Source organism: Alligator sinensis, unplaced genomic scaffold (assembly GCF_000455745.1).
Source record: "Alligator sinensis unplaced genomic scaffold, ASM45574v1 scaffold839_1, whole genome shotgun sequence".
In the NCBI taxonomy this organism is placed as follows: Eukaryota; Metazoa; Chordata; order Crocodylia; family Alligatoridae; genus Alligator; species Alligator sinensis.
Genome location: NW_005841885.1, coordinates 3,129,753 through 3,156,930, shown reverse-complemented (window position 1 = coordinate 3,156,930; position 27,178 = coordinate 3,129,753). Strand labels below are relative to the sequence as shown.

At 42.0% G+C, this 27,178-nt stretch overlaps 1 protein-coding gene across 2 annotated transcripts in view; it reads left to right on the top strand.

The window, feature by feature from the left end:
* The window catches only part of UROC1 (urocanate hydratase 1), a 64,476-nt gene extending 37,536 nt beyond the window's left edge, over positions 1 to 26,940 (top strand). The window contains exons 14-20 of one of the 2 annotated variants that reach the window (XM_025196834.1): positions 946 to 1,067; positions 4,949 to 5,019; positions 5,982 to 6,080; positions 9,865 to 9,964; positions 13,097 to 13,178; positions 19,885 to 19,984; positions 26,716 to 26,940. In XM_025196834.1, the coding sequence (XP_025052619.1) occupies positions 946 to 1,067; positions 4,949 to 5,019; positions 5,982 to 6,080; positions 9,865 to 9,964; positions 13,097 to 13,178; positions 19,885 to 19,984; positions 26,716 to 26,853 (712 nt within the window). In that variant the 3' untranslated portion in view covers positions 26,854 to 26,940. The remainder of the gene's footprint in view (positions 1 to 945; positions 1,068 to 4,948; positions 5,020 to 5,981; positions 6,081 to 9,864; positions 9,965 to 13,096; positions 13,179 to 19,884; positions 19,985 to 26,715) is intronic. The other variant, XM_025196835.1, reaches the window with a different exon arrangement.
* Positions 26,941 to 27,178: the final 238 nt, after the last annotated feature.

Here is a 27,178-nt window from a genome sequence, read left to right as displayed (position 1 = left end):
GGCATGGACTGAACATGTATTAGCACCTAGTGTAGCTAAGAAGGTGTCTGGGACTGGAACAATGCAAAACAACCAGACAGGGTGGAAGAACTGGCCTGTTGACTCTGAATTTAGTGGTGGTGTTATTCCTCATGTATATCAGTGTAGGAGAGATCAAAATCAGACCCAAAAGTACATCTGCTCTGATGAATACAAGCAGGACTTGGCTCCCGAAGAGTTTGGTAATTCTGGAAAGTCTGTGTGTACGGAAAGCAGAGCCGACACCGCAGCAACTTGCAGGCAGATTGGCCAAGTGCCGCTGCTTTGTAGGGAGACTCACTCTGTCATGCCTCAGTAGAAGACAAAGGAGCTGCATTCTCCGGCCCTGTGAGTGCAAAGTAGGATAAAGGACTACTAAAAGGGAATCCTCTATTCACTTACTTTGCATTTATACCCACCTTGCCCTCCTTTTCCTTGTCCACAGATGTGAGAGAAGGGCTGAAATAGGCCCTCGATCTGTAAAAGCAGGTTCCTCTGGGAACAGTAAAAATGAGGCTCCACTGACAGTGGTGTAAATTAGGCATAACTTCACTCATGTCCATTGAGTTACTTTGCTGCAAGGAAGAGGGGAATCAGGCACCTGTGGCCTTGTTGTATGAAAGCCAGTGTGAGCCATCTGGGATGAGTTTGTATATTAGCTTGTTTGACTAAATGGCCTTGGTTTTTCTTTCAAAGGCTGAGGTTGCTGCAGGTGTGGTAGTGATTTCACGCACCCCGGCTGACGTCTTCACGAGGCAGCATTGTTTAAATTCTGAAATACTGGTCCCAAGTCCTTTCTGTTTAGATTAGTTCAAAATGTTTGGAATTCTTCCATCTTCAGTTAATGAAAGAAAAGCATTGCTCACAGCCAGGATAAATAGGGCAAGAATTTCAGCCATCCCTTAATGAAGTATGTTTTCTTCCCAGAGACATTTTTTCCCTGGGATTTGGGCCATTCCGCTGGGTGTGTACCTCAGGTGACCCACAGGATCTCTCTACCACTGACTTAATCGCCACATCCGTGCTGGAAGATGCTATACATCAGGAAGGTAGGATGTCATCCCATTTGCCATCATGAAAGGTGCAGGCTTTGTGAAGGACAGTGCAGAAAAACTGGCACCTAGGCGGATTATCATGTCTTTTGGGTGGGACCTTAAAGCCAAGCTCCTATCTTCTCCATATGGGCATTAGAAATCCCCTTCTACATGCCAGACAAGGAGTGCAACCACTATTTATGACTCAAGGGCACCTTTTAAGGCTGCTGTTAGATGCCTAAATTACAGCTGTGACTAAGAGTGCTTCTTCCATCTGAAGTCAGTATAGATCTTTGTGGACCTGCCTAGCCTTTGTCCTGTCACAGTTGTGCTTTGCAAAGGAGGTAAGTATAATTGTCCCAGTTTTTTCTGATGGAGAAACTGAGGCACAGAGCAGTGAAATGATTTGCTCAAAGTCACTCAGCAGACCAATGACAGAGTAGAGCAGACCCAGGTTCCTCTGGCCAGTGCTCAGTCTAATAATTGTGTAATGCACTGCAACGCTGGTGCAGTGACTCCCCATGCTTATTAGGAAGGGTCTCAGAGCTTTGGAAAGTGCAGTGGCTGCCTGTGGAAATCAGGGTATTGGCTATAAAGCACGAACTAGCCTGGTTCCACTTGCTTCAGAGACTACTGCTCAGCTCATGGCTGAGGTGACAGCTGACATCAGCTGTGCTCAAACTGAGAGCTCCCTCCGTTTACTCAAGAAGGGAGCTGCTTCTGGGGCATTCTCCATAGACACCCATCAGCTGCGCAGTTCCCCTGCCCCTTCTTGGTCTACTTGGTCCCAGACTTTCTAATCCCCTGGGAAGACTCAAGCATCCATATTTCTCCCAGAGGAGAAGTTTGGAGCGGGGCTGTGAACTGGACCACAGTAAGGAGGGGAAGGCTAGTGCTTTGGGCTGGAGGGTGAGTGCACTGTGTGGAACATGAATGATATAGTGTGTGATGCAATTAATGTCACGGAGCCCAGAGCTTTGGGGCATGGGCATGTTTTGCCCTTTTAAACTGAAATAAAGAGATTTTGGTGGTGGGAAGTACCTCTTTATCACTAGATAGCGAATGAGGCCCATTGACACTTGTGGAAGTGCAGAATCGGCAACGGAAGCTTCAACATCCCCTGCTCTCCTGTTTCCACGCTACCCACCTGACTGCACCTAGTGGTCAACTAAGTGCTGATTTGTCTTGGTCGTTATAAAAATGTCCCCAATGCCTAAGTGCTGCCCGCACCATTCTTCTGATACTGGATTCAGTATCCTGCTTTCAGCTTTGTTTTGCTTTGCTTAAGGGCAAACTGAACAATGCCAAGACTAACATCCAGGCAGCAACTCATTCAAAAACTTGACATATGTTTTATAGGCCTGTTCGAGGGGGAAAGGGAGCTTTTGTGCTTTGTGCATGCAAACCACCAATGATACGTAATCAGAAAATGGATGATTAGAAAACGCCTCTTACTTGGTTACATTCTAGAGCAGGGTTTCTGGGCAAGGATCTACCAGCCTTCTACCATTTCCATTTCAGGTGTGTTTAAACATAGCATAAGCACCCTAGATAGAAGAAAAGAACAATTACTATCTCCCCTAAACACCCTCTCCCCCCCATGTTATAGCCCTATCCGGCCTTTGTAGGCAAGAATGACTGATTAGGGCATGTTTTGTATGATGCCAAGTGCTCTCAACACACTTTGACTTCAGTAGGAGTTCAGAGGACTCAGAACCTTGGAGAAGCAGGGTAAAGGTGGGCTATTTTCAGTATTTTGTAGCGCAGTGATTCAGAAGCTCTAATTATTTTTAACGGTTACATTTTTTTTTAAATGTGACCCATCATATTTGTTAAAATAGAGTGATGTCTGGTGCTGTATTTTGTACACAGGCTGCATAAATACACATCTACTTATTTGGCGCACTTTGGCATATTCTCCATTCATTTTTTTTCTATTCAAGAATGAGCTGACATGTGGCATTGGATGTTCCTTGTTGCATGTATGCAAAATGCACAGACTATTTATCTTAAGGCTGGGAGAGGTCTGGGGAAAGCACATCTCTTAGGGAACCACGGCATTGGACATGTAATTTTTTGCATTTGTATGTGGTTATTTTAAAAGCCAGCAGATTTGAGTGGGTTCAGGGGCAGCTCTATTATTGGATTTGCTGTTGTGCTTGGCAGAGCAATGGACAGGGGAATTCAACGACAAATGGAAATTGAACTTGGAGGAAAAAGGCATCTAATCATCACAGCCTCTCATGGTTTCATATTCTTGTTATTCCACTTGCTGTTTAGCCAGTGTCACTGGATTCATACTTGAACTGCATCCTTGGATTTGGACATCCCTGCACTTTGAGGGTATTCAAAAGCTGAAGCCCAATTTGAATTCTATAAATGGACTCCACCATTGCCATAGTTGAAGTAAACTCCAGAGCCAGAACTCTGGGTGTTCCCAATCCTGAGTAGGACTTTCAGTCTGGGCTCATTTCCAATTTTAACTATTTCTTCCCTTTCTGTGAGGATGGGCTTGCTGCTTAAACCTACAAGTAAGAGGGAGAGAGTTTTAATATATTCTAAAGACTTTGCTTCACGTTGTTCCACTTACATTCTTGAACTGTTCAGTGCTTGAGATATGCACTGAGAATGCCAGCATCTTTGGATCAGGGCCATAGTGGGAGTAAGGAAGCATTAACGAGTTTAGATGAGGAATGTGCTCACCCACCTAGTGATAGTTAGCTTGATAGGCTTGGGCAGAAAAAAATAATCTCTCAACAAGAGAGGGAGTCAGCTTCCTTGCTCATGGGGATTACTTTTATGTGCTCACAATGTGCATTAGTATCTTTTAAAGCCTACATAAAGATGAGATTTGTCAATCCAGGAGCAAGACAGTAGCTTGTCTGATGCTAAACTTTAACATATCCCTGCAAGCAACAGCTTAGCGGCAGCAACAGGTTAGAGAGACACATGGAGTTGAGTCAAGGCTGAGGAGCAGTTCTTTTAGATGGAGCTTTTGATTCTAGGAGATCAGACTAAATAAGCAGGGAGGATCCCTCATCTCCCCAGCATGAAATCAACTTTGGAAACACCAGATTTAGGACAGGGAGCCTGATCACACAGTGAGCTGTTTGGTGCAGTCAGGTCTGTTCAGTTGCCGTATGTTCCTACAGCCTTGTCAAATAACGGATTTTTTTTAATTTGGCTTTGTCTATGGAAAAGTCCTTTAGGATTAATTGGAGAATGTGCTTTTTTCAATGAGTTTATAAACCCTTGAACATAATAGAAAATGTTCTTCTATATGATTCTTTTAAATAAGTAAAAAAAATCTCATTCTCCATGAAATTCTCTAGCATAACTTCTAGAAACCTCTATAAAATGTCTATAGCACCCTACAGGTTCCATACCTATTAACTTCTATAACATGTTTCCATGAGGGTTTTGAAGTGCCATACATCCCTCCTAGGAATGGAGAGTGAAAGCAGATGTTTCAGCCTTTACTCTGTGTGATTATAAGAGCTGACATATTAATCCCCACCGCGCAATTTAGAGGCACTCGTAGCCAACCCATAAAGCACTGAAACTTCCTCAGAGATCATAAAAACCATCTTGCTGCTATCTGACTACTCATGTGAGCCCAAGTATTGTATCCTTCCTTTGCAAGAAAGAACATTTTTACATTTCTTTTTAGCAGTATATCTAGCCCTTCTCTCTGTTTAGTGGTATATAGGTCAGGAAATGTTTGAGAACCATAAAGTTGTATGTTTTAGACGGTATAGATGTTCAGCAAGTATGCAAATAATTGAAATGTAAGGGGTGGAAGGAACGATGTATCTGTAGGAACACCTAAATGGAAAGTGTAAACCAAAACAGGCCCTCATTTTCTAAACCCTTTTATTTTTGTTTTTTTCTTGCAGTGAGCACATCTGTAAAGCAGCAGTATCATGACAATATCCGCTGGATTCAGGAAGCGGGGCGGCACAGCTTGGTAAATGCACAGCCTCTTTCTTCACTCATGACCTTATACCTTCTGCTCTGTCATTCAGAAGGTGTAACTCTGTCATTGAGTTTCTTAGCAAAATGCAGGAAAGGGCCTAAATGAAGACTCTGGTTCTAAACACCTCTTCCACCTGGAGGTGCTCAGTACCATTAGATCCCACCTCTCATCTAGCAACAACCTGATGTCCCTATTTGAAGGGTTCAAAAACTGAATCTAGGCCCAATTTTTTGTGGGTTAAGTCTGTGTTAGTGCACCAGATTCACAATTGGCTTTCCTTGATTACCAAGCTAAAAAGCTCACCTTGAAGGAGCTGTCCTGCCTTGGGTATTCCATACAGTTCTTGTCACCCTGATTGGAATGAATGAGTGAAGAACAAAAGGAATATTTCAACCTATTGCACCAGGTGAAACAGGCTGCCTATTAGATGGGCAGTTTTTTTCAATCAGGCTTATATTATGGAACATATATACCAAACAACACTTCAAGTCTCAGCCCTGACACAAGCAGCAGGAAGCCAGACTGAAGTCTGGAGTGTAAGGGAGGGATGGGAGTACAGCTTTGCAACACAGATGGCGTTTGCCATTCTTTGTCTCCAGATTTCCCCTCTCCTGCAGCCTTCCATTGCCAGCTCCACACCCTGTCCCTCAGCTGTTGATAAAGGGATTGTTGATATGGGATAGTGTCCTGGCAATGAGTTTGATTTAAAAAGTGGGATTTACTGGACTGTAGAAGCTAAATGCAAAAATAAATCTTATTGATTGTGCTGTGTGTAGATAAAACTCAGTTCAATTGGAGGTTTAAGGTCTTATTTATGGAAGCTGGATGTTTGCAAATTAATAATCTTGCTTTCTCCTATGGAGGGGAACAGTTCTACTGCTGCATTTATCTGGGCCCCAGAGATAAGCTACTTGCACAGGGAACCTTATCACTCTGACATTTTCATTTTCTAGGTTGTTGGCTCTCAGGCCAGAATCTTGTATTCTGATCAGAAGGGTCGTGTGTCTATAGCAGTGGCTATTAATCAAGCTATTGCTGAAGGAAGGATTAAGGTATGGCTTTTTCCCCTCAATACAGTTTGGTAATTGTGTTTTTAATATGAGGGTAGAATGGGAAAAGCAAAAAGATTCAACTAATGTTAATAAAAATGCAGATCCAAAATTCTGTTGTCCAAGGTAGAGGCAAACTCTGCTTCCTTGTGACATCAGAACACTCCCATTGACATCAATGAAGATGAACTGATGTAAGGAGAGCTGGATTTAGAGTATGAATCCAAAAATGCCACATTTATTCCCATGTAAATAATGTGCCAGATGTATTTGGGCATCTACAAACACCAGAGGTTGTATTGTTAGCACTCACTCCCGCTGGCTCTGAGAAGAAATTTAACACAAGTCAATACTGAGCCTTATGCTGCCATGCTTATGCATGCTGAATACTTAGATGCTTCTTAGGATGAGTAATGGAGATGGAATGTGCTTCTTGAAACATAGTACATAGGCAGGAATACATATATATTGGGATTTCCTAAGCTGTTTGTGTGTTTTGTATATGATTCTACAGCATGAGGCACTGTGAGAATTGTATCCTGATTGGGACCTAAGGGCACTACCATAGATGACATTCCACCATATTTAAATGTTGCAGAGGATCAGAAAATGAAAGTTGTTGAATGCCATAGGCAGAGAAGGGCAGTCTGATCAGTCTGGTCTGCTTCGTCAGTTCTGATCTCATTGGGATGGATCAGTTTGATCTGCTTAAATACTCTTCCCCTTAGTATCCTCTCTCACCTGTGAGACTCAGGATACTGGGCTTGGTGGACCAATGGCTTGACCCAATTTGGCATCTCTTGTGTTATTCAGGTTGGACTCAGCTGGCACATATATATGAGAGACTCTCCCAGCATGCTAAAACAATGCAGAAGACAAGTGCTTGGTTGAATTGAATGAATACATGCATCCATGTTATTCTCATGAGTATTTAAATGATACACATTGTGGTGTTTGTCTCTCTGTATTTTGGTGTGACAGGTCTGGATGTGCACTTTTTTGTGTGCAAGAGTAAGATAAACCAGGTCATACTTATAATAGATCTGAGCCTCAAGTGTCAGATCTCCAGCTCAATTTCCAACCCTCCCCACATCCAGCCAACCAGGCAGCTGCTCAGATTTATTTCTTTCATTCAAACCCATTATCTGGTTTTGCTGTTCAGAGAATCAGAAGGCCTAATTCCTCTTTCACGGAGGCAGGTTTTCCACTAGAACCACTCAGGATTCCTGTTTCTGTCAGTGCATCAGAATTGGGCCAAAGCATATTAAATCATTCACCCCCTTTCCACTATCAGAGTTGTATTACTATCCTTATAAAGAATCTATTTCATGTGATGTGACTGTCAACTGAGGAATGTCTGGGTGTGTTACTGAGAAAATGTTTATTAAAATAGTCCACATATTGCCCATCTTCTTGGGATTCAAAATGAATGTCATCGGACAGAGCTAACCCTCAGAGCTATGAATGACAAGGTCAGGCTCCCACACTTTTCAGATGCTGTTCTGTCTCTTTTTCATCCAGTTGGAATCTCACTTCCCCCTCTTCAGCCACTTGGGAGAGTGAGAAGCAAAGGTCCTTTTTAAGCTATTCCATAATTACTTGCTGCACAAAGCAGAGTGAGCAGATTGACTCTGGATCAGAGGTGTCAAACTCACCTGTGCTTCCAGGCTGGACCTGAACTGCAGGGCTTTCCTGGGCTGGGTGTGAATGGCAACAAACTTCCCAGGTCAAAACTGGGCCCAGTAGTGCCAGTATGGGGGTTAACATAGCCATGGGCAGTTCTAGGATTTTGGAAAAGGTGATTCAGATGGTGCAGCATGTCATATAACAACAGAAAGTTGTTTCTGTGATTAAATGGAAACTAGAAGCATTATTAAGATGCTGGGGTTCTCGCACTGTGTTGCTCAGTTTTTAAGATAAAAGCAAAAACAAATATAAATGTATTGAAGTGTGCACTGATTTACTAGATTATATAGTCAACCCATAAAAACACAATAAACCAGGCAAAAATAGTCAAAAGATATTGTTTCATTAGTCCTGTACTCATTATATGAAATGTACATTTCTTGTTCAGATTTGTAAATCTGAGTGCTTTCATCATGCCTCCAATACTTTGCTGTCAGTCATTTCTATGCCTGAGTTAAGGTTTTTAGCTAGAGCTAACAACAGTCTGCAGGGCTGTCAAATAGAAGTGAAACATTACTGGCAATAGCTAACAAAGCAAAATTGTAGAAGAAAGTATAGTGTGAATAGTGGAGCATTAAGACCATTAAAAAGGAGAAACAGTCACTAACTTCTAGAGTTGATTATAGTGAGCCGTGAAGTTAAGTGACTCCCTCACTGCTGCCTGAATAGAAATGCCACTGCCAGGAAGTTTATTTTAAAGACCCAAAGCAAGGTGCAATTGCACCATGTCCCCCCGTCCCCCAGGATCTGCCCCTGAGCACAGTCTTTGCTCATCCACTGACATATATGTGCACTGGGGCTCTATGCCCTAGATTTTGGCAGCAGGACCCACCCCTGCTTGCACCACCCCAAATTTCCAGCCCCTCTCGGAGCCCTGCAGGCTGAGTGAAACAGCAATATGGGCTGGATTTGACCTGTGAGGCATGTGTTTGACACCCCAGCTCTAAATTATTCTAAGAAAATGGAGCTACTATGGGGTAAAGTGTGTGCAAACAAAAGGAAAATCAGGCCTTTTCAGCTAATGGGGTATGTGCAGGTCATTAAATCTCAAGTCAGAAAATGACTTGCTTTAGCTGTCCATGATTATTAATATTCAGTGTTCCCTTATCCCTCGTTTTTTATTGTCACCTCTTTGAATGGGCTGGATCTTTTCTGATGGAATAGTTTTCTGTCAAAAAAGTGCCAGTCCTCATAACTTGAAGCAAACCATGGGAACATGACCATTTGGATAAAATTCTGATGGAAACCAACCGGATTTCTGACCGCTTACCAGGAGGGCTCCCATTAGGATGCCTACTAATTTGTCCTCTTTCCAGGGTTTTCAGGATCTGACCATCTCAGAGCTGGAGTTCCCTGGACTTCCAGGTTCCCCTGGCAGGTGTATTGGTGGTGCCTCAAGCAACTGAGGAGTCTTAGAAACAGTGTGGAAAGGGCTACATAAAAAGTTACTTTGACACTAAGCAAGATTTTTTGTTTTGTTCTGTTTTGTGGGAAGATACAAAATTTCAGTTGTATTCTGTTTCATTTGGTTATGCTAATACTGACAAAGTTACAATGTTAAACTGTAGAGAGGAATGTATTTAAAAATCTATTTAAAGCCTCAGACTTCAAATTAATTTCACATTTTCAAAAATATTCCTAATTCATGAAAAAATCCCTTACAACTCTCCCTTAAGACTGTATTTGCTTTTGTTGTTCAGAAGCAGAGCTATTTTTGAATGAAGACTACCTTAGAATGTAAAAGTTTGAAATTTTAGAGAAAAATCAATTTTCATAAAATAATTGTATTTCTTTCTTTTCCTTTTTCCCCATGACAATAGCAATTTCAGAGATTTAAGAAAAAAATCCTTGTCATTTTTTGGTTTTGAAATGATGGTGATTTTCACACAAGTTAGGGCTTCTTACCAGTTATAAGAATAACTAATAACAGAAAGAGAAGGAAATCAAGAAGGTAAAACTATAGAGAAAAGTTATTTTCAGATGAGATTTGAAAAGAGAGACAAATCAATGAGGTGGAAGTAAAATCAGTGGCAAACAGTCTTTGACTGACAGATCTGACAGTCCACGTAGGAATCCACTTCTTTGTCCTTGGCTTTTGCAGGCACCTGTTGTCCTTAGTCGAGATCACCATGATGTGAGTGGGACCGACAGTCCTTACAGAGAGACGTCAAACATTTATGATGGATCGGCCTTTTGTGCAGGTTAGCAGAGCAGCACAGACTTGTTTGTCCAGGCAAAGAAATTACTTAAAAAGATAAATGTCTATGTATAGAACTTAAAAAAAAATGGTTTTGTTTAACTCTTTACTTCCAGCTAATCAGGTTTCCTGTTAACTTGACACTAGGACTTTATGGGATTTAATTATGATACAGAAATGGGCTCTTGATAACATTTATCAATCTGGAGCAACACTGCAGATTCAGAGGAGATCCAGGGTGGAAACAGATGTTGCCTTTTATCACCTTTGTGCTATCCCAAAAATTTTTATGGTGGCACAAAAAGTAAGCAAACAGATAACTATGCCCCTTGTTGCACCATTCATGGCCAAAATTTGTTGCTGCAATAAAGATTATATTTATTTGTGCCACTATTTATTGGTAGACATCCATTTCCTTTGTGGCAGAAGAGCACAAGCAACCCAGAGCTGCCCACCCTCTCCAGCTGTCCTGGACAGGTGCTCCAGGGGCTTGAGGGGTGCAATCCTGCACATCCTGGGAATTTCCATACAGGACTGGGCCCCTTAAGACCCAGGAGCACCTGCTCATCTTTCTCCTCATACACATCCCTGATCCACTTCATTTGACAATGTCTAATTCTAGCCTTAAATATAGATCCAGTATAATTCAAGTATGATTCAATAATAGATCCAGTATAATTCAAGAACAGCATGTGTCCCACTGGATCATATATTGTATGCAATGCACCTGTATAAACTAAAGGCATGATCTCAGTTGAGTTACAGAAGCATTAACTGGTTAACCACAATCAAAATCACGTCCTGTATGTACAAAAGCACTCTATACAGAACTGGTAGACACACAGCCCTAAGCACTCAAATCAGAGGCAGTCAGAATCAGTGAGTACTTTGGAAAATGTTAACATGAATCTCTCTATGCCTCAGTTTCCCATCCATATAATGGACATAAATCATAACAACATGTATCTCCCAGTGGTGTTGCCAGGTACCATTTACTGAGGTTTGTGAAGTACTATTAGCAGACTTCCAGATCTTAAAAAAAATTACTCTTATTATAAGAGGGAAATCCTGCAATTCATACTGTGGGCAAATCCTGGCTTATTTTAAAAAATGGAAGTGATTTCTACTATTTTCCTTTAACCTTTCTTGAATTATATGAAAAACAGGGCCCTTCTCTAGATCCCCTGAATGTAATGGGAATCCTTTCCATGATTTCAGTGGTCTGTAGATCAAACCCTAAAGATGCTCCTAAAGATGAGTTTCTGGAGAGAGGATGGAGAAATTTAGGGCTCCTTATTTGCTGTTTTCTTTTAAACCAATTCTAGTATTGCAAGCGCAGAGCTGCCCTGTTTTAATTCCACTGCTTGCAGCACACTGGATTGTTCCATAGCTTTAGCGCATCTATTGTAGCTTTGCATAAAGTGCTGCTGCTTGATCCTTAGAAAATGGGTCATCTCTGTCCAGGCAGAGGTTTTGGAGGAAAGTGCATTGTGGCACAGACATTTGTTCAATTAGTCACCTTTTCCAAAGCAGAGGGCTTGCTAGTTATTATAGCATTAATCCACCTGCCACACATCCCTCTAACCTTGACACTTATGGAGCAAATGGCTGAAAAGGAGAAGGAAGATTTTACATTTTTAGTATGTACACTTTTATTGCTTCTATCCTCATTGCCACCTGATAGAGTTATAATTATGTTAACTGGGCTATTAAAGTGACATAATGCCAGACAAAATGATGCCATAATGAGAGCTTTTTTGACAGGGTTTTACCATGGATCAGTGGCATCGTAAGTTGGTTTTTATATGAAAATGCAATATTTGCCACACTTCAAATGTAATTCTCTGTTTCTGAAAATCTGTTTCTGTAGGTTCTGTTTTTGCTTGTAAAACCTCAGCAAATGACTTAAAACCTTTGGGTAAGGACAGCAGCAGGGCCTAATCCATTACCTTCTGCTGCATGCAATTTTTCCCAAACTGAGCCCAGTTTGTGTGCACTTTTATGGTCTGAAGTTTGTGCACATGGTTAAGAGTTCAGAAGTATGCAGCATGCAAGGGCTGGTGCCCCCAGTTGGACAGATAAATGTACATCTGTATGCATGCAATAGTTACATGCATTTCAGTGGAAGTCCTGCAGAGACAATCAGGCTTTTGGATTTATATTTTTTGTTTGTTCTTTTTCCTTTTAAACAGCTGGAGTAAATTCTGAAGTTTGGAAGTGTTCAGGGTAAAATTCAGTCCTGTGCAGAGAGTCAAGGCAAATCTGATTGCACCACTTAAGTCCCATGTATGACTTTGTAACAACTTTGATGTGATGTCACGGGCTAAATTTTATTCTAAGGCCACATCTGTGTGCTAAATGTACCATTCCCAGCAGCAGTGCTCTTTAGCAACCTTGGAAGAGCTGTGGCAGAGCAGCCGTGGTTAGCAAAGGATTCCAGGGGTCAGCCTGCCAGCCTGGGGCTGCTCCAACCCGGCTCAATGTGCTGTGGAGGGACTGATTGTAGCACCCTTGTGCCCCAGATAACTACAGTCAGCATCTACACATGTGTTGTGATGGAGTAAATAACTCCACCATAGCATAGTACTTGTGTTGGGCAGTACTATCTTATGACACAGTTAATTAGTTTACGCCAGCCTAATAGCACTGCACGTGTAGATGCTGATGCTTTTCTGCGGAGCTAATTAGTCAGCTCTGCAGTAAATATCTCGTGTAGATGTGCCCACTAAGAATTATATTACATCATCTTTTTACCGTGCAAAGTAGTCCATCTATGCAGTTTTATCCATCCTAATGAATGCTTACCTCTTTTCATCTTAGTTTTCCACAGTTGTCCTTGGGCAGGTCTCTCGTTTAAAATCTCCAATTTACGTGTGTATAGACATTATCAGAATCCCGAGAGGGCAAAGCATCTTGCAAGGTTGGCATGTGCTTCCTCTGTAGAAAGACAGGGGATAGTAAAAAAAATCTCTCTTCCCCTTGCTGTCCCCAACAATGTCATTATTATATAAGGCACAGGAATAAAGATGGTTTTGCTACCTGACTAAGGAAAAAAAAGCAGAGATGTAATTACAGACATTACGTAGACCAAATAACACATTCCAGCACAGCAATAACTCATCTCCTTTCTTCCTAGATATGGCAGTACAGAATTTTGTAGGAGATGCCTTTAGAGGAGCCACATGGGTTGCCTTACACAATGGTGGTGGAGTTGGCTGGTAAGGAGAACTTGGCTTTATCTGAAGGGAAAATAAAGCTTATCCAGTTAATACTGGTGTATGTGAGGGAAGACAATTCAGTCTGCACAATGGCAGCAGTAAAAGGCCATGACTATGGGAAGGATGCAGCTAAATGTAGGCAGGGAAGGCTCAAAGTGTATCAAAAGTTGAATATGGTGTTGTCTAAATTGTTGGGCTTTTTTTAATTACTGTGTATAGATTAAGAAAAAGTGTTTTAGACATTGGCCGTGGCACTATTTGGGAAACTAAATTAGCCAGGCAAGGACAAACCATGTTAGTCTGTTTGAACAGACCCCACTTCCAGCGTTGTCCTCACACATGCACAATCAGAGTGTCAGTGGATGGGTTGTGTTTAGCTATTCCCCGAAGCTACATTTAAATCAGTGACCTTAGGACCCCAATATAACATGCCCATGTTTTGAAGTGCAGCAAGGGGTTATTGATACAAAACAGCTCAGGTGCCTATAAACTCCCCCTGCCCTTCCTTGAATTCTTCCCATGCTTGTGCCTGCCAGCATAAAAGGTAGCAGCAGTGAAAGCATTTATTTAAACAACAGGACCCTTCTTCACATTAAATTTGAACTAGCTGGCATTTTTAACGTGAGGAGCAGGAAAAAGTGATTGTCCTAAGGGAAGAGGAAGATGCACAATGGTAGAAGTATTTAACTCTCAGAGATCAGATTCTGATCCTAGATATAACACTGGAAGCCCAGAGTAACTACTAAAAGTGTTGACCCTGAATCAACACTGTTCTAAGATTTTGATTTTGTCCACAGTGTCTTTCATCATGTTATCTATTTGCCTCAGGTAGAAAGGCCTAAATAGATAAAAGAAGACTAATCAAATATTTGGAGGGAAAGGTATTTATTTCGCTGTTTAGTGCACTAAAGATGATTCAGTATACTTGCTTCTCATACTTCTACTTCAAGAAAAGAAAAAAGAAGGGCAAAATGATAAGGACTATTGATTTTTCACTTTTTAGGGTATTAGGAAAAGATCTTTCCACCCACCTGTGCAAAAATAAGTCTTCTAGAACGGGTAGTTACATATCTTCTAAAGCTGCAAAAGGTGAATTAAACAAGGCCAGACTAGATCACGGTTCTTGAACCTGGGTCTTGATATAGCAGACAGCTTAAGCTTGGTAGAATTCCTATTGATTTCGGTGGAAATACTTAAAGTTGAGTACATGCTTTGCTGGATGGGCCCTACTTACTGCAAAGGTGGGTCCTGCCTAAATATTTGGAGAAAGACTGTGTCATTATGATATGGCAATTTTTACAGTTTTTATAGTACACTTAGGGGCTTTCAATTATACCATTGCACATTAGTAAAAAAATGTTCTCCTTTTTCTGTCCTGCATGTAATAAAATTCGGCTTGACTTACTCCTCAAAGCAGTTCTAGGACTACACCTGCTACCATTCGTTCTTCATTTTCTTGTGTAGCTATACCCATCCTGCTGTATAACTTGGGAACAGCTGGTTGTTAACAGGGTGAAAGAACTGTTTAATGCTGTAAAGAATCCTTGTTTCTATAGCTTTTCTGTAATACTTCAGAAGGAGCAAACCAGAAGAATTTGCAGTAGACATTATCCAGAGAGGTCCTGACTACAACGTGGCCCCGTTAATTGGATCCAAAATTTTCCTGTCCTGGTCAGATGGATTATTCTTTCCTCTTTATTCTGACTCCAGGGATTTCAATGGAGTTACCGATGACTGCAGTGAAATGAATGTCTACACTTCAGGCAGACAGGGTTCTTCGGGTAAATCTGATCGCTTTTATTAGACCAATTCAATAGTTGGAAAAATTGTTCTTTGGAAGCTTTTGTGTACAAACACCCTTCTTCAGGCAGAAGGAGAGTTTCAAGTTGTATTGACTCTCCCTTTGTCTGAAGAAGGGTGTTTGTGCCCAAAAGCTTTCAAAGAACAACTTTTCCAAATATTGAATTGGTCTAATAAAAGATACCAGATTCACCCAAAGAACCTTGTCTGCCTGTGTCCTTAGACCAACACAGCTACAACCTACACTTCAGGCACATTCTTCGCAGAAGCTCTGGGCTGCTGCAGCTAGACTGTTATGGGTGCCTGAGCTAATTTAAAGCTCATTCAGGTATCTCTGCTCTATACTGTGGTCACTTTTATGGATGCAGTATTAATCTACCCTAAGTGAAACTAGTCAGGCCCATAGGCAGAGAAAATAGTCAGATACTGATGGTAAAACCCTAGGTCTGTTGAAACTTGTGGAAAAACTCCCATTTCATCCAGGATTTAATCCATAATTCCCATTCATTTAAAAGAGATATGTGCCTGAACCTCTTAACTGCTTTGGTTCTCTCAACCATAGATATTAAAAGTGGGCAAAATTCTAGATCTGAGTGAATCATTCATAATAGGTCATTTATGTGCTGAATTTAGCCTTATTTGCTCAGGGAATATCCACCAAAAGGCATGACCTCAAACATATTTCAGTCTATAGCAGTGATTCGTGCTGTGAGATCCTTTTGTGTGACATACAATATTAGCACTGTTAGTATGCAAACAAGATAAACCCAGGGCTTCAAGTAGGAATCAAATATTCTGACCTGTCATGGTTCTTCTGAGGTCTTTGCAGCAGCAGAATTGCTCTTTTTTTAAGTACTCAAAAAATGAGTGAAAGCTAAGAGCTGGCATTTTCCAAGGGATGCCTTGAGTCTAAAAAGGTTGAAAATGTCTCTGCCCTGACTTGTGCCTCATTTTAGACTTTCTCACATGTATTTGTTATTCAAAGGTATGTGATTAATATCTGTAAGAATTGTTGATTCAATGTATTGATGATAAATATTCAAAATAAAAGCTGTAGACCCAATCATCTCTCCAAGGCCAGGGCAGAATGGTTCCCTATTGTATCTTTTTAGATTTTTAATCAGTCTAGAAAAATATATCAAGTGGGGAAACTTCCACTACTTCTTTTGGAAAACTCGCATGGGTTGAGTTGTAAAGTCAGTTACTATATATAAATCTGAAGGATACACTTAAGTGGAGTGGAATTGGTAGTACAGAGAAAGTACTTGCAATATATACCAAAAATAAGCAAGTGGAAAATCAGAATATGTCTGAGAATGCCAGTCTAACAGATGCCATGTATCATTTGGTCCAGTACTTGATGGGCTAAATCTTGCTCACCTAAGCCATGTTTGGGTAGTCCTGGACCTATGTGATGAAACAGTGTGGCTTCAGTAATGAAGGCTGAGACTGAAAACTGTCCATCTCTGCCCAAGCTTATTAAACTACCATGCTGAGGCTCAGATGCTGTAACAATCAAATATCACTAGATGTTGCCATCTGGAGAGCCTTCTCAAAGCTCATGGCACTACAGGTGGCTTTGTTCCATTTAACTAATCATAGATAACACCCAGGCTAGTTAAAACCCGATCTACCTTTGGCCCTCTATTGCTTCTTGGGAGAAAGGGAGGGATACTTTGAAGATTTTCTAAAAATTAAAAAGCCAAAAACCACTGCAGAGGCAAGTCAGCTGGCCTTGCAATAGAGATGTCTCCTTATGCATGGAGAACATCTCCTCCATCTCAATGTAGATTTTTTTTTTGTTCATATAATTTATTTTACACACACACACACACACACACACACACACACACACACACAAATCAAGCTGACACTGGAATGTTTCCATTTAGAGAATTAAAAAATGACAATCGCACTGTGTTTGGCAGCCAGACTCATTTGCAGATGTTTCATTTTCAGCAGAATTGTTGACAGATCTGTTGCTTCTTCCTTATGAAGCTAAAAAATGTCTTTCATGTGTTTTGATTTACTGAGCTATAACCTTATAATGCAAACAGAAACGCGGGATTAGTATTTATTTAGCTGGACCTGCATCATATGCAGTGTTGAGGTGGGTTCAGATATGGCTTGACCGTAGTTACCACAACTGAATGCCATTTGTTTCTCTAAGCCTGTTTATTTACATGAGAATATGCATTAGCACAAAGCCTGAGTAACCTGTAGAAACAAAAAGGCAGTGGTAATTTAAGAATTGAACTACACAGTTGACAGTGTGACATCTTGATTGTGAGAGGGGCCTTGTTTTCTTTGATCACCTTAGAAGGAGACATCTGGAAATTATAGGAGGTAGCGTAGGTCAAAATGTCACACGTTTCTTTAATTACCTGAAAATCTGACCTGATGCTAATGAAGGCAGGGTGCTCCCCTTTAAAAGTGAGAGGATTTGTTGGAAAATCCACCCTAACAAATGTGACTTGTTTTGAGTTTAATTTATGCATTTTTTTTAGATAGTGGGCCAAATTATCCATTCTGGATTTACAACTTCTACCAATTTCACATTCAATACTAGTTGCATCTCTGGTGGATTTGACCCAAATGGAAATGAATGGAATTATTTCTTATTTAAATTTGTGTGACCGACACCAGAATTTTGTCTGAGGTCCAGGTTCAGAGGCCTATTTCTGGACTTCCATGAATCCTGAACAACTTCATTCCTAACTGAGACCTCTCCTGTCCCTTTTTATTTTAAAAAAAGTATATTTAAACAAGTAACCATCATAAACCTGTTAATTCACAGTAGTGCTGACCTCTGGTACTTGTCTTGCTTAACTTCAAGCCTGGGTGCCTAGTACTAGAAGACTTCCCTAAAAGATCATATGGCAGACAACACACTGGGCATGATTATTCAGTGCAATACATTACCATATGTACATGACCAGTGCAAATTTGGACTACCTAAACAAAGGCATTGTGAAGTTGGGAGATAATTGTAATGGCACCTGTAACATCATATTCAGTTCTGGTCACCTCATTCTGAGAAGAAATTGATTACGGCTATTCAGAAACTAGAATATGCCTTTTTTGGGGAAGTTATAATATTTTACCATTTGTTTTTAGACTCAAATGAAACCAAAAGATGAAATATTGGAATTCTTCAGTGAATAAAAAATCCCGAAGAATGTTATTTGGAAATGAGTAAAATACTGACACTAACAAGTGAAACAAAATATTTCATTTTGAAAGGCTGATACTTTTCGCATTTTTAAAATAACAATTCAAAGCAAGATTTCTTTTGAAAGGTTCCCATTAAAAGATCAGAAAATTTTTATCAAGTGATAGTTTCCTGTGAAAATGTCAACTTCTCTGAAATCCCTTATCTCATTAGGAAACTTTTTTCATCAACAAAGGTTGACCACCTCTAGTAATGATAAACTAGAGAGTGTTCAGAGAACAGCAACAAAAATGATGATGTGGGTAGAGGGATTGATTTGACCAGGAAAGATTAGATTTAAATATGCCTACCTCAGATATATGATAACAAATGATAACGTGACTTATACATACCTCAAGGGCATAAATAAATATCAAAGAAAGAGAGGAATTATTAAGGATGATACAAGGAAATAAGTAGAAGTAATGAGATTACATTAAAAGTAAGAAAATTTAGACAGACTACTGGCAAATACTTTAGATCTCTACTGGGCAATTGCATTGTCTCCCCAGGACTGTTGTGGAAACTCCATTTCTTGGAACATTTAAAACTAGACCAAGCACTAGAAAATCTAGAGTAAAGAACAATACTGCCCTGGCTAAGGAAGATGGACTGGGGCTTGATTCTTGGCAGCAGTCGAGTAACATAGCATGCCCATTACGCTCATTCAGGTTACATGGGTGTAACTGAGAGTAGACTATGCCTTTTATCTCATGTACAGATTAAAAAAAAAAAGACTAACAGACAAGACAAGAGCCTGAGTCTGGTGTCAAGCCATAAAAGGCTAGGTGCTGAACCTGAATGAGATTTGATTGAGATTGGAATTTTGCCGTGTGTTTTTATAGTCTTTTTTTCCAGAAAAAAACCAAAAACCCAACAAACTGTTTTGCCCGTTTCATTACAACCAAACTGGTGCTTCTGCAAAGACATCCGTTAGCTGCTCGTGTGTGTTAGCCAATTTCAAGCCAAATCCTGAAAATTCAGCTCTGTTGGCTTTGAACATCTATGTACCTAACTTAAAAATAATTTTCTGATTGTGGAATGACAAATGTGTGTAATATCAATCATGAATAATTTTTATCTCTTAAAACATATTCTTTCTCTTTAGTTTCCAGAGAACAAGTAGTATACCCCTCTGTTTAGTTATCTGTATGGCCCTTTGGTGATGGTCCTGCCTTGAGCAGGGGTTTGAACTAGATGACCTCCAGAGGTCCCTTCCAACTCTAATTTTCTATGATTCTATCACTGAAGTAATGAATGTAGTAAACATGAATGCCTTGATCTATAAGAAACCCAGTCATTTTAATTTTTCAGTCATCAAGGATCTTGAACTTTCTTTAGATGTAAGAGGTTTTTTTAAGCAAATGCTCTACAGATGTTGTTGTACTCAGGAGACTTCTAGTAGGCTTAACTTCTGGTACTGCAGTCATATGTGGGTTTCATGGCTAAGCAGTGTGGGAAAGTACAGCATGGGCTTCATATCCTATTCCAGACTAGGACTTTGGCTTCCTGAACTGCTAGTTTCCCATCTTTTAAATATAAAAAGGCATTGATTGTCTCCTTTGTCCAATTACAACAATATTTTCCAGGCCTAATTTAGATTTTCCTTTTTCTCCATCAGACTGAGGAGGTAGTTTATTGGATAGATTTGGATTAGCTATTCTTCTTGAATATATAAATATTTGTATTTTTAAGGGGTGAAGTGATAAATGGAGGATTTGGCCTTGTTCTGGATGGATCTTCAGAGGCTGAGAAGCGAGCTAAGATGATGCTCAGCTGGGATGTTTCCAATGGAGTAAGCAAAATTTCCTTTATGAATTGATTTTAAATGCAGCTTTTCTGCTTCATAATATGAAAGTGCTTGGTGTCCCAGGTGCAGGCAGCCAGTACCACAGCTAAGTGTGCAGTGAGAAAACTCTTATCAACTTTTCTCTATTATGTACTGCTTATGGGCTTGATCCAAAACCCACTGAAATCAAGGGAGTCTTTCTATCCACTTCAGTGGGCCTTTGATCATGCTGAAAAGAAAGGCCAATAAGTCAAGGCACTTGGGGACCTTATTTAGCCTGGAGTACCTGCAATTGCTCTTGCACTCAAAAAGTATAAAGTGCCTAAACATGGACCATGTTTGTCAAGGAGTGTTTTGCCTTCGTTATCTGCGGAAAGAGAAGTAAGCCCAAGCTACCCTTAAAATAGGCATCTGCTGCCACAAGTATGTAATAGGGTTTATACCTTTCAAATGTTATAGACCCTTCAATCCAGATGTTACTATTAAGCTTCTGTGAGTGCATCTACGTGTGTGCTTTACTGCGCAGTTGATTCGTTCTGCAGTAAAGTGTCACTATCTACACATGCAGCACTATTGGCTAATTAACTCTGCTGTAGGATAGTACTGCCTGACACAAGTACTATCCCACAATGGAGTTTAGTTCACCACAGTGTATGTATAGATGGTGACTAGGGCTGGCTGGGGCACGAGGATGCTACAGTGTCTGCTGGTTAGCCCCGTACCTTATGCCCTATCCAGCCCCTCCACAGCATGTTGACCTGGGGTGGAGCAGCTCCAGGCTGGCAGGCTGCCCTTCTGGACCCTCTGCCAGCCGGGGCTGTGCCACCCCAGCTCAGTGTGCTGCACTCCTGGGCAAACGTGTAAATGCTGTGCCCAGGAAGAAATTAACTCCATCGCAAATTGCACCAGAATTTATTCAGGCACACTAATTTCACATGTAGATACACCCTGTGAGATGCAACAGAGATCAAGTTATTTATGTTGACCTGTGTCACATAAAATACTGGCTTGTATGGAGATCTGAATTGCCACAGACTGCAAGCTAGGGCTGAGATTTTCTGGCTTGGGGGAGTGTTACCCAGGCTAACACACTATATATCTTTGTCCTCCTTTACTGCATAGACCATATTTAGGACTCTACTCGTGCCTCAGAGTCAATATTTCTGTTAATTTAGATCAAGCAGATGTGGCTCATGTTTGTTAGATCCAGAGCTCCTGGTTCAAAGCCTGCAGACAAACCAGCTACAGGGTGTAATTATATGCAGCATGATTATAAAGGTTAAAACTCATGAATCTTCAAGAAGACTTGTCCTGCTCACAATGATTTGATGTCTCATGCAGACCTATGCTATTTCTTGCCAGTTTGGGTACAGTCTGGTTTCTTTTCCTTCTCATAAGAATTTGGCAAATTATGTTGCCTTCCTTCTGTTAGGACTGAAACTACTTTATCTCCAGAGAGGTTGGGACCTCCCTCCCTCTGTCCCCCTCTCCTCTCCCCCCTCCCCCCCAAAAGAAGGGAAAGCAAAAAGACAGTGGGAGGAACTATTCATATTTATTCCCTGTACTAGATATGACAGAAGACATAGGTAAATTATCAGGGAAGAGGGAGGAAGAATAAATGAATTTCTAGGCTTGTGTCTTGGAGGCAGACCCTTAACAAGCATAATTTCTCCAAGACAGCCTATAAAACAACAGTCTGCAAGTAAAACTTCTGCCACTGTTATTTATTGCAAGGGAAAACACAATTCCTGGTGCACTGTGTTTAAAATGTCACCTATATTACATCCAAGAATGGAGAGGAATTGGACCATACTTTAGAAAATATAGTCCTGGAAATATCATACATGAATAGCACTGGAAATTAACTAGCAGACTTAATATATCATTTCCAGCTTTTATTTCTATGATCCTGGAAATGTATTACTCCAATGTTAAGCAGAAGCTCAAATAGTTTGTTAAATTGGGACCTTAAACATTCTCTTATTTTAACAGCTTTAAGCTTGAGCAAATACCACAGACACAGATTTGTAACACATAATAAAACAAGCTTTCAAGACTGTTGAATAGGGGGAAGTATTTATTGCCTGAGATGTATACTCTGAGAGTTTTGCCCATTTAAGGTCTGAGTCAGATTCATAGATTTATAAATTATTAGGGACTGGAAGGGACCTTGTAGATCATCAGGTCCAGTTCCCCTGCACTAGGCAGGAAAAGACAACTGGGGTCAAGTGACCCCAGCAAGGTGACTGTCCACTCTCCTTCTGAAGATTTCCAGGGTAGGTGACTGCACCACCTCTGGAGGAAGCTTATTCCACAGTCTGGACACCCTGACTGTGAAGTTTTTCCTTGAATTGAACCTGAAGAGGCCTTCCAAGACTTTGTATCCATTGGTCCTGGTCTTCCCCAGGTGCCCTGGTGAACAGCTGTTGATGTACTCCCCTGACGTAGTGGTAAGCCACTAGCAAGTCCCCTCTCAGCCTTCTCTTCTGTAGGCTGAAGAGGCCCAAGTCCCTCAACCTCTCCTTGTCTGGCTTGTCTTGCAAGTCCCTGATCATACGAGTGGCTCTTCTCTGGACCCTCTCAAGTTTTACCACGTCCTTGTTGAAGTGCGGCGCCCAGAACTGGATGCAGTACTCCAGCTGCGGTCTCACCAGTGCGAAGTACAGTGGGAGTATCACTTCCTTAGTTTTGAATGAGATGCAACGGTTAATGCATGCCAGTGTGTTGTTTGTCCTGCTGGCCACAGCATTGCACTGCCGTGTCATGTTCATGTGATGTTCGATCACTACGCCTAGGTCCCTTTTGGTCATGGTCCAAGTCAAATTGTTGCCACCGAGCCTGTAGGTATGTTGGGGATTGTTTGCCCCCCGATGGAGCACCTTACACTTCTGAGCATTGAACTTCATCTGTTTCTGGTCCGCCCAACGCTCCAACCTGTCCAGGTCCACCTGTATCTGCAACCTATCTTCTGGCATGACCATGCCTCCCCATAACTTGGTGTCATCCACAAACTTGGCCAGCGAGCTTTTCACTCCCACATCCAAATCATTGATAAAGATGTTGAAAAGCACCAGGGGTCCAAGCATGGACCCCTGAGGGACGCCACTGGCCACTTCTCTCCAGGATGGCACAGATCCATTCATGAGAACTCTCTGGGTCTTGCCATGCAGCCAGTTTCCCACCCACTGAACTGTTGAACAGTTAAGCCCACAATCTTCCAGTTTTTCCATGAGGATATCGTGGCATACTATATCAAAAGCCTTTTGGAAGTCTAGGTATATAACATCGACCTTCTCTCCCATGTCCAGGTGGTGCAAGATCTGTTCATAGAAGGAGATGAGATTGGTAAGACAAGATGTACGCATGATGAAGCCGTGCTGGCTGTTGTTCAGAATCTTACCCTCAACAAGCGTATCGCACATAGATTCTTTAATGAGTTTTTCCAGGATCTTCCCTGGGATAGAGATTAGGTTGATTGGCCTATAGTTGTCTAGGTCCTCCCTCTTCCCCTTCTTGAAGATGGGCACAATGTTGGCCCTCTTCCAGTCCTCAGGGACCTCCCCCGTGTGCCACAATTTCTGAAAGAGCTTTGCCAGGGGTTCCATGATGACCCCAGCCATCTCCATCAGCACTCTTGGATGGAGTCCATCTGGTCCTGCTGACTTATAAATGTATAGCTTTTCTAGGTGGTCATCCACAGTGGGAAGGCTATTATTTCCACTATGTTCATTCTGAACCTTATCTTGCTTGTCTTTCCCCTTAGTCTAGGGAAATACCGAAACAAAGTGGGCATTCAGGAGTTCAGTTTTTTCCTGAGTGCCTGTTACCAGCTGTCCTGAGGTGTTAAGCAGGGGCCCCAGACTTCTATTTGTTTTCTTTCTGCTCCCTACATACGCAAAGAAGGACTTCTTATTGTCCTCGACTCCCTCGGCTATCTTAAATTCAGTTGTCACCTTGGCTTTCCTAGTCATTTCCCTACAAGTGCGGACCACTGTTGTATAGTCCTCCTTGAGGACTGTCCCTAGCTTCTACTGTGTGTACATCTCTTTTTTCTTTTTCAAGAGGACTGTGATGTCACTATTAAGCCAGAAGGCCTTCCCAGGCCTTCTGCTACCTTTCCTCATTGTGGGAATGGTTTTCTTTTGTGCTTTGAGGATTGTGTCCTTGAGGAACGACCACTCTTCATGCACCCCATTTTCCTGCCATCCCTGGTCCCGCATCACCTCCCCTACTAATGCCCTGATCCGGTTGAAGTCAGTATTTTTTAAGTCCAGGACTTCAATCCTGCTACTTGATTTGTCAACCTTGTGGCAGACAGTGAACCTGATGAGCTCATGGTCACTGTCACCCAGGCTACCCTCAATGTTCAAGCTACACACCAAATCATCTCCTTTAGCCAAGATCAAGTCTAGGAGAGCGGTACCTCTGGTTGGCCCTTGCACTTCCTGGGTCAGAAAGAGCTCCTCGATTACAGTTAAGAAGCTACATGACCGATCTGACCTAGTCAAGTGTTCCTCCCAATCTATGTCTGGGTAATTGAAGCCGCCCATGACAACCCAGTCCCTTGCACGTGTGGCCTCTATCAGTTCTCAAGAGAAGTCCAGATCCAGCTCCTCCCCGTGGTTCGGTGGCCTGTAGTAAATGCCCACAGTTAGGTCTGTCTCACCTCACCCCCCCCGAAGCTTGACCTAGAGGGTTTCAAGCTGCTTATCATTGGAGCCAATGTCAGCCTCCAAAGAGGTGTACTGCTCCCTCACATAGAGAGCAACTCCTCTGCCTTTTCTCCCTGCTCAGTCCCTTCTGTGCAGGGTGTAGCCCCCTATGGCTACGCTCCAATCATGCGTGGAGTCCCACCAGGTCTCCATGATCCCTACCAGGTCATATTGCCCACTAGAGAGCAGGACGGCTAGCTCCTCCTGCTTGTTCCCCATGCTCCTGGCTTTGGTATTCAGGATTAGTGTTCAGGATCAAGCATAAGATGATTTTCTAAATGTTCTTGATGGATGTCTGATATAATACATTGATGATTAAGTCTAATGTAGCACCTATAAGGTAGTGATGAGCCTGAGCCAACAGTTCAAATTCATATTTTAACTTCTGCAAAGTGCAAAGAGGTTTGGATCCACTGTTCTACCTCATCTCCAGCTGATAAATATGGCACTGAGCTTTGTAATAGGGCTGCGCGAAATTTTGCTGGCTGTTTTGTTTTGACACTGTTTTGACTCATTTCGAGCTCGAAACAGCATAATTGAAATGAAATGAAGTGCTTCGAAACAGCCTTGAAACAAAATGAGGCTAGTTGAAACATTTCAAGTTTCAAAGCAGCCAGCAGCCAAGTGGTGGGAGACGGGGAGAACTAGGGCTGCACTGCCAGCGGCTCCAGGTTCAGCCAGGTGGGGAGCGCAGCCCTGGCTCTCCCTGCCTTGCGTGGCTGGGCTGCAGGAAGCCAATAACAGCACAGGGGAAGAGAACTGAGCCCCATCTCAGTTCCCCTCCCCAGTGTTGCAGTTGGGCTGGAGAAGGGAACTGAGCCCGAGTTCCCCTCCCCAGCGCGACCATTGGGCTGGGGAAACGAACTCAGCCCAGTGATGGTCGCGCTGTGGAGGGGAACTTAGCCCAGCTGGGCTGAGTTCCTTTCCCCAGCCCAAGTCTAGCGCTCAGCTCAGCCCCAGTCTCGTTCCCTGATTGATCCCAGCACTGAGGAGGGGAACTGAATGATGGGGCTCAGTTCCCTTCCCCAGCTCCCCGATCCCAGACGGCATCCCTCCCTCATCTGGCAGGCAGATGGGGGCCTGCAACCCCAGGAGGACTGGCACAGCCTCTGCAGCACTCCCGGGTTTGGGCCCTGATCTGCCTGCGGGATGAGAGAGGCTATTTCAAGCTTCCCCATTATAGCCTATGGGCAAAATGTTAAAACAGTGTTGAAACAGCATCACTGTTCCGATGAAACGAAACGGAACAGCAGTTTCAACGCTGTTCCGTCAAAACCTCGAAACGCAAGTTGAAATGGAACGGTGCCATTTCGCACAGCCCTACTTTGTAATGGGAATCCACCATAGTAGTAGTATTTCTTTTACATCTTTAAGCAGGGGTCAGAGCTAATATTCTAGTTTGGACATACCTGTTCTGTAGGCACTCTTAGCCTTTTGCTTCTAGAGACAATGAGTTGAGATCTTTGCTATTGGAAATTAATGCATGCAGCTTCTTTGACTTCAGATGAATTTTTCTACCTGAGACGTTTGCCCTTGGTTTTTGCACCTTACCAGAGTTTTAATTTGAAAATATGTGCAGTGATGTCAATCTCCTCCCACTACATTATAAATGCAGTGATTGCTCAAAACAACCCCCGTCTGAAACAGCAGCTGCGATTGGGCTGAGGTGCATTAAGATTTCTTTATGAGGGAGATATGCAAAGCACCTGTTTATAATGTACCTGGCTCTAACCAGCGCTGTCAGCTTAATTATATTTTATAGGACTCAAATGTGTCAAGTTCATCCAAAAGCAATTTGAAAAATATGCTTGGGATGCAGGAGCTAGATGTTACAAAAATTGCATCCTACCACAGTAAAACACTAGGAGCTAGATGAGTTTGACAGAGTTGTTGTTATAACGTGCGTGTTTGTGTGTGCATGTGTGTGTGTACATGCACGTACACACACATATGGGATCAGATGTGTGGGGGGAGAGAGTTGCCATTTTGACACTTGTTTATTTTAATGCTGCTTTGCTCTGACAGGTAGCCAGACGCTGTTGGTCAGGCAATGCTTATGCTTATGAAACCATCTGCCAAGCAATGGATGAAAATGGGAAACTGAAGGTGACTCTCCCACACGTGGTAGATGAAGGCATCCTGGAGCAAGCCCTGCATCATTAACTGCATTTGGAATGCATCATTCTCCTTTCAGACTGATATTGAAGTCTGTCTGGTAAAATAATAAAAACACTGCATATGCCTCTTCCATATGAGCAGTTATTTTTCTGCATCATTCGCAAGGCAGTCTCAAGACTCACGATATTTTGGGACTGATTCAGAACTCACTGAAGACGCAGGCAGTCTTGAGTACTGTTCAATATGAAGGGTATGGAATCTGTACCTAACTACATTCAAAATGTCCATTCCTACCTAACCTATCAGAAACTCAGGAGGTTCTTGTGTCTTTGAGGGAAGGAGCAGTTGTTTGAATAGTATGGGATTAGGA